The sequence below is a fragment of the Erythrolamprus reginae genome, chromosome 2 (genome assembly GCF_031021105.1).
Source record: "Erythrolamprus reginae isolate rEryReg1 chromosome 2, rEryReg1.hap1, whole genome shotgun sequence".
NCBI lineage: Eukaryota > Metazoa > Chordata > Lepidosauria > Squamata > Dipsadidae > Erythrolamprus > Erythrolamprus reginae.
The window spans coordinates 194507139-194521901 of NC_091951.1; the positions used below are offsets into that span (position 1 = coordinate 194507139).

At 45.0% G+C, this 14763-nt stretch overlaps 1 protein-coding gene across 4 annotated transcripts in view; it reads left to right on the plus strand.

Moving 5' to 3' along the window:
* NCKAP1L (NCK associated protein 1 like) overlaps nucleotides 1-14763 on the plus strand; it is a 134576-nt gene that overhangs the window by 63702 nt on the left and 56111 nt on the right. For all 4 annotated transcript variants that reach the window (XM_070741000.1, XM_070741002.1, XM_070740999.1 and 1 more), the window contains 2 exons: nucleotides 5017-5156; nucleotides 13850-13981. In XM_070741000.1, coding sequence (XP_070597101.1) covers nucleotides 5017-5156; nucleotides 13850-13981 — 272 coding nt within the window. The remainder of the gene's footprint in view (nucleotides 1-5016; nucleotides 5157-13849; nucleotides 13982-14763) is intronic.

Here is a 14763-nt window from a genome sequence, read left to right on the forward strand (position 1 = left end):
TCTCGGGCTGGGGAGCGCACTCCGAGGTGGGAGTGGCCCAAGGCCTTTGGACCGAAGAGGAGCTCACATGCCCAAACATCAATTACCTGGAGCTCAGAGCCGTTCACCTGGCTCTCAGACATTTCACTGCACAGGTCAGAGGTCAGAACGTATTGATCCTCACGGACAATGTGGCGACAAGGGCGCACATCAACCATCAGGGCGGCACAAGATCGGGTCGCCTGATGAGGGAATCCCAGTCCCTGTTCAAATGGGCGGAACGACACCTATCATCCTTGAGGGCGGAACACATATCCGGCATCTCAAATCTTCAAGCAGACTGGCTCAGCCGGACCACCATAAATCCGGCGGAGTGGAGCCTGGGCAACGATCTGTTCATGGAGATCATTCACAAATACGGGACACCACAGGTGGATTTGTTTGCCACCCATCACAACAACCAATTGCCCAGGTTCTTTTCAAGGTTCCCCTCGCCGGGAGCAGAGCAGATCAATGCCCTGTCATGCCAGTGGCCGGAGGGTCTGCTATATGCCTTTCCCCCAGTCTGTCTGATCCCAAGGGTAGTCAACAAACTGCTGCAAGAACAAGCGGAAATCCTCCTGGTGGCCCCATTCTGGCCCAGGAGGCCTTGGTTCGCAGACTTGATGGGTCTTTCAATTTCTCCCCCCTGGCGAATCCCACACCACAAGGTGGTCCTGACACAGGGGTCGATTTACCACCCAGACCCTCAGTGGTGGAGTCTTGCCGTGTGGCACTTGAGGGGGAGAGATTGAGGAGAGAACAACTACCGGACAAAGTAATAAATACTATGCAGGCAGCTCGCCGACCCTCCACGACCCGCATTTATCAGGCCACATGGAGGGCATACTGTTTATTTTGTAGAAACCGTCATCAGGACCCACAGGACCCATCCGTAATCCAGATCCTAGAATTCTTACAAGCTGGGTTGGACAAAGGACTGTCACCCAACACGCTTCGCAGGCAAACGGCAGCTATAGCCACAATCCTTAAAATGGACTTTTCTCGCCCAATTTCACAACACCCATGGATTCGGGATTTTATCAGGGGGGCATCGAACATCAGACCCCCCACCATTCACAGATTCCCTACATGGGACTTACCTCTGGTCCTACAGGCCTTGACAGAACCTCCCTTCGAACCTCTAAGAGATATTCCACTTCGTCTCTTATCGTTTAAAACGGCCTTCTTAACAGCAATCACATCAGCGAGGCGAGTATCCGAACTCGCGGCCTTGTCAATCAGACCAGACTTATGCATTTTTCATACAAACAATGTAGTCCTGAGGCCTGATCCTACCTTTTTACCAAAAGTAAACACTGTCTTCCACAGGTCACAAGACATCATCCTTCCGGATTTTTGTGCCAAGGGGTCACATCCACTGGAACTAAAGTGGCACAAGATTGATGTCCGTCGTGCCATCAAAATATACATAAGACGGACAGGTTCCTTCCGGAGAACAGAGGCCCTGTTCGTTTCCTACTTCCCGGCATCCATGGGGAATAAAGTATCCTCTAAGACTGTCAGTTGTTGGATACGCTCCTGCATCGCCATAGCATATAAATCAAGGTCTGCACCAATACCTAGAGGTATCACGGCCCACTCTACAAGAAGTGCAGCCACATCAGCGGCCTGGGCGACACAGGCCCCCCTTGAAGATATCTGTAGGGCAGCAACCTGGACTGCCCCCAATACGTTTATCAAGCACTACCGTTTGGACAGTTTCGCTTCAGCTGAAGCGGCCTTTGGACGCAGAGTGTTGCAGAGAGTTTGCACCGAGTCTGCGCCCCTGGTCCAGCCTTCTCCCTCCCTAATGGTTTAAAGCTTGGGTATATCCCATGTTGGACTCTCCGAAGCAGTGCAAGTGGAGAAGAACCGTTGCACTTACCTGAACGGTCTTCTCGCTGCACTGCAAAGAGAGTCCAAACCCACCCGGCTAACGGGCCCAGGGTCACTAGACGATTCATAGTTGAGTTTGGATTCTGTTGAATCAGTTGAATAAAGTTTCCTTGTTTTTCTAGCACTATGACTTCGTTTTATTATAAGACTGACCCAGAGAGGGCAACATGGGGGTTGGACCGGTTATTTATGCTAATTTTTAACTCAGTCCCTTCCAATAGGCTGTAGATTAACCCATGTTGGACTCTCCTTGCAGTGCAGCGAGAAGACCGTTCAGGTAAGTGCAACGGTTCTTTTCCCCGCCCTCTTTTTGACTCGTGCAGTATACAGATCCTCAATGGAAGGCAGGTTGGCAGCAATTGTTTTTTCTGCAGTTCTGATTCTCCTCTGAAGTCTGTGTCGGTCCTGTTGGGTTGCAGCACCAAACCAGACAGTTATAGAGGTGCAGATGACAGACTCAATGATTCCTCTGTAGAACTGTATCAGCAGCTCCTTGGGCAGTTTGAGCTTCTTGAGCTGGCGCAGAAAGAACATTCTTTGTTGTGCTTTTTTGATGATGCCAGAGATAAACCATGTACAAGGACTCCAAGAAGGCACAATAATCTGCAAGATGAAAAAAGATTGATCTGAGAAAGATGGAATAATACTATAGAACAGTGATGGTGAACCTATGGCACGTGTGCCACAGGTGGCACGTGGAGCCATATCTGCTGGCACACGAGCTGTTGACCTAGCTCAGCTCCAACGTGCATGTGTGTGCCGGCCAGCTGCTTTTTGGCTCACACAGAGGATCTGGGAGGGCGTTTTTGGCTTCCAGAGAGTCTCCTGGGGGATGGGGGAGGGCATTTTTGCCTCTGGAGCCTGGGGAGGATGAAAAACAGGCCTACCAGGCCCACCAGAGTTTGGAAATGGGCTGTTTCAGGCCTTCAGAGGGGCTCTGGAGGAGGTGGGGGAGGGCATTTTCGCTGTCCTCGAGCATTGAATTATGGTTGTGGGCACTCGCGCATGTGCAGTAGTACACACACACACACACATTTTCGGCACCTGAGGAAAAAAAGGTTCGCCACCACTGCTATAGAACTTGCTTTCAAAGGAAAGCAAGATTAAAGTATGTGGGGTGGGGTTTTTTTGTTTTTTGTTTGTTTTGTAACACACTAGACATCATGTGCACTTCTCTGGTCACTTCCTGGTAGAACTGAGGAATAAAGATTATGAATGGGCTGGATAGGCAAATGAATGGGGCTATGAAGAGCATGGGCTAGATTCTTAGTATAAAACCAAAAGAAGGCTGCTTGGGGAATGGGTTGGACATGCGCCAATAAAGAAGAAGAATTGTATCTCAGGGTTGAAATGAGGGGCACTTGGTGCTCTCTGAGCTTGGTTGTTTTCTTGTGGACAAACTAGGTAACATCATCAGTATTAGTAATCATGATGTTACCTAGTTTGGGTAACAAAATGTCTGCAAGAAAACAACCAAGCTTGGAGAGGACCAAGGAAGGACCCCTCGCACATTCGATTGACAAAATCACTTGGGTTCTCCAGTTGGTCCAACTAAGTCTTAGATGTCGGCCTGGATTTATTGATTCGCCATGTTACTGGTTACACCGAAGCACTCCACGGTCTGCACTGGTTGCTGATTGGTTTCCAGACACAATTCAAAGTGTTGGTTATGACCTATAAAGCCCTTCATGGCATCGGGCCACATTACTTGCGGGACGGCCTCCTGCCGCATGAATCCCAGTGACCGGTGATGTCCCACAGAGTCGGCCTTTTCCAGGTCCTGTCAACTAAGACAATGTCGCTTGGTGGGGTCTAGGGGAAGAGCCTTCTTTGTGGGGGGCCCAGCCCTCTGGAATCATTCCCCCCCCCAGAGATCTGTACTGCCCCTACCCTCCTCGCCTTCTAAAGACTCACTTATGCCACCAGGCTTGGGGCCATTAGATCCTAGCCCCTGGCCAAACGAATGTAATGTATGTTCACTGTGTAAATGGTAGTGACTAATTTTAATATTATTGGGGGTTTAGATTAATTGTTTTTTAATTAATTAGATTACGATGTTGTATTGCTTCTATATGTTGTGAGCCGCCCCGAGTCCTCGGAGAGGGGCGACATAGAAGTCCAATAAATAAATACAGTGATACTTTTCTTACAAACTTAATTGGTTCTGGGACGAGGTTCTTAATGTGAAAAGTTTGTAAGACGAAACAATGTTTCCCATAGGAATCAATGGAAAAGCGATTAATGCGTGCAAGCCCAAAATTCACCTGTTTTGCCAGCTGAAACGCCCGTTTTTGTGCTGCTGGGATTCCCCTGAGGCTCCCCTCCATGGGAAACCCCACCTCCAGACTGTGTTTTTGCAATGCTGCAGGGGAATCCCAGCATCACAAAAATGAGCGCTTCGCTGGCAACAGAAGTCCGGAGGTGGAGTTTCCCAGCGAAGGGAACATCAGTGAAATCGCAGCATCGCAAAAACACTGAAGTCCTCGAAACCCCACCTCCGGACCTCTGTGTTTTTGCGATGCTGCGATTTCACTGAGGCTCCCCTCGCTGGGAAACCCCACCTCTGGACTTCCATTGCCAGCAAAGCGCCTGTTTTTGCACTGCTGGGATTCCCCTGCTGGGATTCCCCTGCAGCATCACAAAAATACGGAAGTCCGGAGGTGGGGTTTCCCATGGAGGGGAGTCTCAGGGGAATCCCAGCAGCGCAAAAACGGGTGCTTTGCTGGCAACGGAAGTCTGGAGGCGGAGCATCCCAGTGGCGGTGGTGGGTTTGTAAGGTGAAAATAGTTTGTAAGAAGAGGCAAAAAAATCTTAAACCCCGGGTTTGTATCTCGAAAAGTTTGTATGATGAGGCGTTTGTAAGACGAGGTATCACTGTAAATAAATGAATACATTTTGGGGTGATGGTTGATGAGACAAAGGAAATGATTAATACTTAGGGGATTACCGAAGCTTTGTATAGCTATGGTTGCCTTGATTTTATTAATTTGTTTTTCCATGCTGGTAGGGGAAAAGCTTCTTCTTGAAGATGATTTCCCAGACCGCCACAGCCAATCATTCCATATGCCCTAACCTCTTTATCTTTGTCTTATCTCCCAGCTCTTACCCAAGCACTGTGCACCCACCATCAGCAAGGCCCGAACCAAGAGGGTTCAAAAAAAGAATACCAAAAAGTTAGAGCCAGAAAGGGATAAACCTGGAGCAGAGAGTATTCGGAAGGACCGCAGCCTGGTCACAAAGTAAGTACAGTAGTCCCTCGCTATACCGCGCTTCACCTACTGCGGCTTCACTTCATTGCGGGTTTTCAAGAAATATTAATGAGAAAAATCATTCGCGGATCTTCGCTGGTTCGCGGGTTTCTGAGGAAGTCGATTGGCAGATTTAAACAGCCCGCCGAACTCGATCGGCAGGTTTTTTAAAAAAAATATATCTAAAATTGTAAATACTGTATTTAAATACTGTATCTAAAATAAATACTGTGTGGGAAGGGTTTATAAACACTTAAAACAATAAAAACTTACCAAACAATTACAATATAAATACTTAAATAAGTACTATCAGTCGATAAATTCCCCATCGCGGATTTCACCTATCGCGGCCGGGTCTGGAACGTAACACCAGCGATAGGTGAGGTCTCACTGTATCAAGGTTCCAGGTAACATCCGAACTAAATCAAAGTCGGAGTCAAAGCACTCCTCAAAGTTCCAATTTATTTCTGGAGCCATCCTGGCACCTACAATGGGAAACCAGAATCTGAGTTTCCTACTCAGTTGAAAGTTCCTCCACCCACAAACTTGTCACGTTGCCCACTGAGATTGTGCCAGCATGGCCAGTCCTCCTTCCTCTTCCGCCCAGGTATCTGGGCATAGGATGTCCTTGAACCATTCAAAATAATGCTTTGTGGCTACATCTGTTCCCTCCTGAAAATCACCCCTCCCAAGTTCCCATAAACATCAGGTCTTCTATAGATAGTGTGGCAAGCTGTTAATTTATCACCAACTCCTGTACTGGCTTGACAGGAAGATCATAACATTCAAATTGTTTATGTTCCTTAAACTGATTACCTTTTAGATAATTTTGAATCTGATGATTCTGTTATAAGAGAGCATATACCAGTAGACCCCCTGAGATGTTAATTTAATCCTGAATATATCCTAATATATAACCACTAATTAATATTACCATAGTAAATATAGCTAATATAACCCTGGATATAATCCTAATATATCCTAAAGATGATCTAGTGATTTCAAGAATGTGCCAATTCAGAACTAATTTTGTTCTATATTTTGTGTGTAAGTATGTCCAATCAGGACCAAAATAGATATGATGAAGGAGATATATTTCTTCATGGGGAGGGCAGCGGGCGGTATATTTTTATGCTTTATACAAGACATTACATAATGTATAGGAGAGATTTAATATGGCTTTCCCTAATGGAATGGAACTATAATTGGGACTGTAAAATAGCTTTGAATCAGGCTCTGAGGACTCCAGTTTCAGTGGTACAAAACAGCACAAGGAATACAAAAAGCAACACAGATGGAAAGGACTATACAGTGGAGATATCAACATCCAAAATACATAAAAGGTATTTCCTATTTACAAGAACTCCTAATACTATAAGATGAGGGTAGATCGGCATTCAAATTATTTACCAAATCAGAAGGCTAAATGGATTAATGTTGTAGTAGTAGTAGTAGTAGTAGTAGTAGTAGTAGTAGTAGTAATAATAATAATAGTAATAGTAATAATAATAATATTTTTATTCATAATATTGATATTATTTTAATAATAATATTAATATTATTAATTAATAATAATGTTAATAATAATAAATTTATTATTGTTATTATTAATAATAATAATAATAATAATGTTAATAATAATAAATTTATTATTATTATTATTATTATTATTATTATTATTATTATTATTAATGGAATAGCTAAAGAAATAAGGTAGGCAACAGAAGAAGTGTTAGTCTAGGTCATTGATGGCACGCGGAGCCATATCTGCTGGCACACTAGGGGTTGCTCAGCTCCAACGGGCATGTGTGTGCCGGCCAACTGATTTTTGGCTCGCACAGAGGTTCTGGGAGGGCGTTTTTGGCTTCCAGAGAGCTTCTGATGGGATGGGGGAGGGTGTTTTTACCCTCCCCCAGCTCCAGGGAAGCCTTTGGAGCCTGGGGAGGGTGAAACTCGAGCCTACTGGGCCCACCAGAAGTTGGGAAATAGGCAATTTCCTGTCCTCCAGAGGGCTTCCGGGGGGTGGGGGGAGCTGTTTTTGCCCTCCCAAGGCTTTGAATTATGGGTGTGGGCACTTGCACAGGCGCACGCTCTTTTGGCACCCGAGGAAAAAAATGTTGGCCATCACTGGTCTAGATTGCAATCTGAACAATGACACAATGCCCATCAGAGTGGAAGAGATCAATCAATATTGGTACCCTAACCTTAACTGCCCTCCCCTTGCCAAAAAAAAAAAAGGGAAAGGAAAAAGAGACTTTACAGAGCAATCAATCCCACCTTGTATTTAATTTGACATGCTAGCAAAAATAATGCTTAGGATCTTCCGGAGCAGATTGGAGCTCTACATGCCAGATGTACAAGCTGGCTTTAAAAAATGCTGAGCGATAAGCACGTTCTTGCCAATAAACGGCTGGATAATTAAGTAAGCCAAAGAATATATATTTAAAAAGTCAGCATCTGCTTCATTGACTATCAAAAGCTTTTGATTGTGTTGGTCGTGTCAAGCTGTGCAATGTACTTAGAAGAATGGGAAGCCCACACTTCTATGAAACCTATATAAAGACCAGGAAGCCACAGTACAGGCAAAACATGGCAAGACAGATTGGCTCTACATTGGTAAAGCAGTGAGGGAAAGCTGTATATTCTTCCCTCCCACTCCCCGAGCGGAGCTTCCTCTGGGGTGACCCCTAGGTTGCCTCTCCCCATCGCAACCCACCCACCTCATGCCCCGCCAGCTGTGGGTGCAATTGCTGCCTGCTCCTTGGAGCCGAGTCGGGACTCAGCAACCTTCCCAAATCTGAGCCTCATTCTGAACTGCCCCACCAAAGGAATCCCAGCTGCAGTCTTCTGTCCAGTCCAATCCCATCGTGATGGACGGCAAGCCACTGCTGCAGGACCGTCTGCCGCTGTACAGACCTTACGGGCCGGTGGGCAACCATGCAGCCCATATTTACGGGCAGTGAAGGTCCGTACTTACCTTTCCCTGCTGGATTGGTCTCAGGAGTGGGCAGCGGGCATGCGCACACTCCCGCACGAGAGTTTGCTTTCACGCATGCGCATAAGCAAAGAAACCTATGTAAATCACCGAAATCTCATGCAAGGATGCTCCTGCACATGAGATTTTGGCAATTTCCCCAAATTTCTTTGTTTCCATGTATGCACAGAAGCAAAGAAAGACTGAAAATCGTCGAAATCCTGCATATTGCTTAAGACCCACCTATATCGCCAGGCATGGGGGAATTGAGACATCTCCCCCAGGCTTATAGTGTTTACGTATGGTATGCTTGTGTTGTATGCTTTTTTAAATGATGGGTTTTTAGATACTTTCTTTTATTATTAGATTTGTTACATTGTATATTGTTATTATTATTGTTGTGAGCCGCCCCGAGTTTGCGGAGAGGGGTGGCATACAAATCAAATCAAATGAATAAATGAATAAATTAATAAATTAATAAATTAATAAATTAATAAATTAATAAATTAATAAATTAATAAATTAATAAATTAATAAATTAATAAATTAATAAATTAATAAACTAATAAACTAATAAACTAATAAACTAATAAACTAATAAAAAGTGATGTGCCGGTGCCTGGAGGCTGTTGGGGCCTGGATGGGTGTCAACAGACTCAAGCTCAACCCGGATAAGACGGAGTGGCTGTGGGTTTTGCCTCCCAAGGAAAATCCCATCTGTCCGTCCATTACCCTGGGGGGGGGGAATTATTGACCCCCTCAGAGAGGGTCCGCAACTTGGGCGTCCTCCTCGATCCACAGCTCACATTAGAAAAACATCTCTCAGCTGCGGCGAGGGGGGCGTTTGCCCAGGTTCGCCTGGTGCAACAGTTGCGGCCCTATCTGGACCGGGACTCATTACTCACAGTCACTCATGCCCTCATCACCTCGAGGTTCGACTACTGTAATGCTCTCTACATGGGGCTACCTTTGAAAAGTGTTCGGAAACTTCAGATCGTGCAGAATGCAGCTGCGAGAGCAGTCATGGGCTTACCTAGGTATGCCCATGTTTCACCATCACTCCGCAGTCTGCATTGGTTGCCGATCAGTTTCCGGTCACAATTCAAAGTGTTGGTTATGACCTTTAAAGCCCTTCATGGCATTGGACCAGAATATCTCCGAGACCGCCTCCTGCCGCACGAATCCCAGCGACCGATCAGGTCCCACAGAGTGGGCCTTCTCCGGGTCCCGTCAACTAAACAATGTCGGTTGGTGGGCCCCAGGGGAAGAGCCTTCTCTGTGGCGGCACCGGCCCTCTGGAACCAACTCCCCCCGGAGATTAGAACTGCCCCTACTCTTCCTGCCTTCCGTAAACTCCTTAAAACCCACCTTTGCCGTCAGGCATGGGGGGAACTGAAACATCTTCCCCTGGGCATGTTTTATTTATATATGGTATGCTTGTGTGTATGTCTGTTAGTATATGGGGTCTTTTAAATCTTTTAATTTTAAATTTGTTAGATTATTTATGATTTGTTTCCACGTGTTGTGAGCCGCCCCGAGTCTTCGGAGATGGGCGGCATACAAATCTAAGTAATAAATAAATAAAATAAATAATAAACAAACAAATAAATAAATAAATAAATAAATTTTTAAAATGCGAGCGTCTTTGTGTTAGATTTTGGCGTTTTCTGCTGATTTCTTTGATTCAGCGCATGCCCGGAAGTAAAATATTTAATGGGGGTGCATGCAGCAGGGATGTGCAGATGCGCAGGCATCACTGTTTCCGCTACGGGATGGGCGATCCCGGGCATATCAGGGGCAGCCCAATACTGCCTTTGGAGCCATCCCGCTGGCGCTGCCCTACCTGTTCCCACGGGGACCGGACCAGAATATACCATTCTGGCTAGTTCACAGCCACACAACTATCCCAATACAGTGGTACCTCGAGATACGAGTTTAATTCGTTCCGGACCTGGGCTCTTAAGTCGAGCAGCTCTTATCTCGAACGACTTTTCCCCATAGGAATTAATGTAAATAATTTTAATTGGTTCCAGCCCTCAAAAAACTCACAAAGTTAGTCTAAATTATGCAGAAAGACATGTTTTTAATGAAGAAATGTACATGTACATATAAATGAATAATGAAGTTTCTTTCACTTAACTTGTAAACTTTCTTAAACTTTTAAATTTACATATGTTCAACTTCTCTGCCACCCAATCCTGTAGGACAGAGGTCCCCAACCCTTTTTGCACCAGGGACCGGCTTTAAGCGATCAAGAGAGGAATGGGTGAATGAATGGACGGAGGGTGGGAAGGAAGGAAGGAAAGAGGGAAGGGACAGGAACAGAGGAAGGAAGGAAGGAAACTTATGAAAGGGGAGAGTAAGAGAGGAATGAGTGAAGGGAGGGAGGGAGGGAAGAAGGTGGGAAGGAGAAAGAAAAGAAGAAATAGAGGAAGGGAAGGTAAAAGAGAGAAAGAAAAAGAGCAAGAAAGAAAGCTGCAAGCACCCCCCCGAGCCCCCCAGGCCGGCTGCAACCTTTTAAAACACGCGCGCCGCTTCGCAGCTGTCTCCTGAAGCCGAACGCGGAAGTTAGCGTTTGGCTTCAGGAGACAGCTCCTTGGCGCTTGTATCTCGAATTTGGGCTTGTAAGTAGAACAAAAATATCTCTCCCCTCCCAGCTCTTATCTCGAGTTGCTCTTAAGTAGAGCAGCTCTTATGTCGGGGTTCCACTGTACTGTGTATATGGTAATGCTGCAGCCCACTCCCACTACATCTATGATAGTCACGAATGACTGCCCGGATTGCAAAGTTGGTGTGCTGGAAGACACCTTTATCTGTCTTGGCATCTTGTGCGACATATTTTTTTCCTCCGTCAGGATTATCTTTTGCCTCACTTTGAGACTACAAATGTGTCCTAACTGTGGGGCAACATTTGGTTAAGGGATCAGCAGCCCCCACCCCCAACTCCATTCCAGAGGATTTGAGCAGCTGTAACCCCCCCTTTTTTTCTTCTAATGTAAATGTCATGTACAATCAAGTTTATGCATCGGAGCTGATTTTGTAGAGAAATACAATTACTTCCCTTTTTTCTTCAACCTGCATATTTATTAAAGGCAGCCGGACTGGAAAAAGATTAATGTGTTTTAAAATTGGAGGAAGATCAATATCTTGCGCTTTGCTGATGGCGCTTCCCGACTGGCTTAAAATACAAAGCAACTGCAAGTTCAAGTAATAAAAAGAACAGAAAAGTAATAAAAATCTAGATGCACAGTGAAAAACATGGTCCAGAAATTCAAGATAAACCACACCAAACAAATGACAATGGTCGGATAGGATACCAGCCATAGAACTGACAGTGAAGACATCAAAGTGGCAGATAGCTTCAGACTGGGAGGATCAACCATCCTAAGGAAACAAGCAGCCAAGAAATACACCACAGATTAGTACTTCAGTGTTTCCCAACCTTGGCAACTTGAAGATATTTGGACTTCAACTCCCAGAATACGCCAGCCAGCGAATGCTGGCTGGGGAATTCTGGGAGTTGAAGTCCAGATATCTTCAAGTTGCTAAGGTTGGGAAACACTGAAGTACTTAATAACAGGGGTGGGTTCCTCCTGGTTCGAACCAGATCACCCGAACTGTTAGCAATCCACTGGTGATGTAATTTTGGCATCACGGATCCAGTTCTATCTGTGCCAGTCTGTGCTCACCACCATATTGCCCACAAGACCATCTGCTGCAACGTCCTGCCTGTCAACGACTACTTCACCTTCAACCACAACAACACAAGAGCACGCAACAGATTCAAGCTTAATATTAACCCCTCCAAACTTGACTGTAAAAAATACGACTTTAGTAATCGAGTTGTCGAAGTGTGGAACTCATTACCGGACTCCGTAGTGTCATCCACTAACCGCCAACATTTTACCCTTAGACTGTCCACGGTTGACCTCTCCAGATTCCTAAGAGGTCAGTAAGGGGTGTGTATAAGTGCACTAGCATGCCTCCCATCCCCTGTGCTATTGTCTCTCCTGTATCTCATATCTCTTCTCTTCTATCCCTATATCTTTTCTGCTATGCTCTCATTGATATATTTTATTCCTGTATTTTATCCTCTATTCTTTCCTTGATATATTTCACTTTGAGTATATCCACTATAACCTTCATTGTGTATTATTGTGTATTGGACAAAATAAATAAATAAAATAAATCTTTTTATCTGCATGTTCAGCTGATTTTCCTGTGTTTGGATGGCTTGTGCTCATTCCATGCTTTGAATACTGACCTTTATTTCTTCGCCCGAAGCACAGCTGGTCAGCTCCTCAGCTGTGTTTCAGGCTGAATCCACCGTCTGAGCTTATGCGGAAGTGAAATCTTATGAGGGGATTTATTATTTATTTATTTATTTATTATTTATATTTGTATTTGGATGTGCGCAGGGGCAATATTGTAATGCGAACTGGTGGTGAAGGTAAGTAGAACCCACCCCTGCTTGGTAGGGGAGCCATGGAGAGCTTGGAAAAGATATTCAATCTTGGAAAAGATGCAAGAGGTCCACATACCTAGAAAGATCAGAATAGGGCAAGCCATATAACTTCCTGTGATGCTCTACCTTCTGTGTGAAAGCTGGACTTTGAAGAAGCAGCATGGAAAGAATACAGGCACTATGGAACTTTGCCGTTGGAGAGTAGCACGGACAACCAAGAAAACCAAATAATGGATCATTGAACAGATCAACCCAGAGTTTGAAGGATCCTACTTCAGATACATTATGAAAGATCTAGCTTTCTGGAGAAGGGCCTATAGTTAGGAAAAGTAGAAGGGAAGGGAGGTAGAGTGTAGCCAGTGACAAATTAGATAAACTCAGTTACATTGGCTATGCGTGTATGTTCCAGGACCTGACTTGATGACAAGTAATCAATCATCACAAGGGAAAGAAAACTTTTTTTCCCTAAAATATAAAAGTAACAAAATTAACCAAAAAACCCCCAATTGCTTGTATGGCACTTTTTGACAACTCCTTAAAAGAGTGGCACATTTTTGTGGATTGCATAGCTGTCCTCTGCAGTTGCAGGTAGCACAATCCCAATCCCAGTGCAAGACACATTTGCAGTTTATGAGTTGCTGATGTGCTACAGGTGTGCCTGCAACGGTCCTGAAGCACTTTTCCCCCCTCATTGAACCTGAAACTATGCACAGATGTTCTGTTTATATCTGCCAGCTACCCAGGATAGATAGTATGATTAAAAATATGTTGCTCAAAAAAATGAAGGGAACACTTAAACAACACAATATAACTCTAAGTAAATCAAACCTCTGTGAAATAAAACTGTTCACTTAGGAAGCAACACTGATTGACAATCAATTTCCCCTGCTGTTGTGCACATTCAACTTTGTACAGAACAAAGTATTCAATTGGAATATTTCATTCATTCAGATCTAGGATGTGTTATTTGAATTTTCCCTTTATTTTTTTTGAGCAGTATACATAAAATATTTTGTGAAAGCATCTAGGAGCAGGTTTAATAGAAGAAGAAATAAACTTTCTTGAGATCTTACTAATAAACCCAAAACGTATTGGACTCAAAGTGGTATTTTCTAGAGTTGGGTTAACCCAAGCTTTACTCTCTTTGGTCTGCCCTTCCCTGCTTCTTGCCAGGAACGTTTTGTGAAATGCCTTCCATATTATAAACACATTCTGTATATATTTTTTTCTTTTTTCTTTTCCCAGTCTAGACAAGTTGCACCTGACCCTGTCTGAGCTTTGCTGGAGCATAAACCAAGCAGACAGCATCGTCATCTTTGAGCATATAGTAACTCCAGTGGAGTATCTCAGTAGCCAGCTGGAGATCCGACTCAGCAGGTACAGGAAGTAATGGGATATTATTGCCGTGTGGGCAGGATGATTGTTGTAGAAGTGAGCCACCGTAGTGGAGGTATCAGCTATACCTTTTGCATGTTATTTTTGAAGAATGGAAAAGATGTGTGAGTGTGTGTGTGTGTGTAGGTGATAGTGTGTGCCCCCATTCCTGAATTTCTCTCAATGAATGGGGCATGATCTGCCTCCCTTCAATCTTACTAACTCTCCCATGCATTTAATTCTTGGCATGCCTATGAATCTAATGGTTTGGTTTGTTAATGTGCCCAGATCTGGATTGCAAAAAAAATCCAGGCATCCGCTAGATCCGTGCATTGGTGCATTGGAAATGGGAAATTCATTTTCTGGCATGTGCATGCTCCTGGGCAGCTCCTCTTTCAGGTCACATCCTGGCGTGGGCAGCCAGCAGGATGGGGTGGAATGCAGTTCCACTGGCAGAAATGAAGATGTGTGCAGAGCTCCAGCGAATCGGTGGCTGTCACTTCCTGGATTACTGGTCTCAGCTCGACTCTTCTTTTTTCCCCTGCTGCTGCTGCTGCATCTGCGCTCCTTGCTTTTTTCCTCTTTCCTCCTTCCCGGCCTCGGACGAGCTTCCCTCTCTCCTGCCCGGCTCCCCTCCAGCCTCATGGGGCCACCTCCCGCCTGAGCTGCAAGCAGAAGGCATGGGTGGAAACAGTGCTGGCAGCATTTATGCTTCTGGCAGCACCCGTTCGCCTAGCTACCCAGCCTGAGGCAGGGGGGATGACGACCCAGGAAGGAGAGCGTGG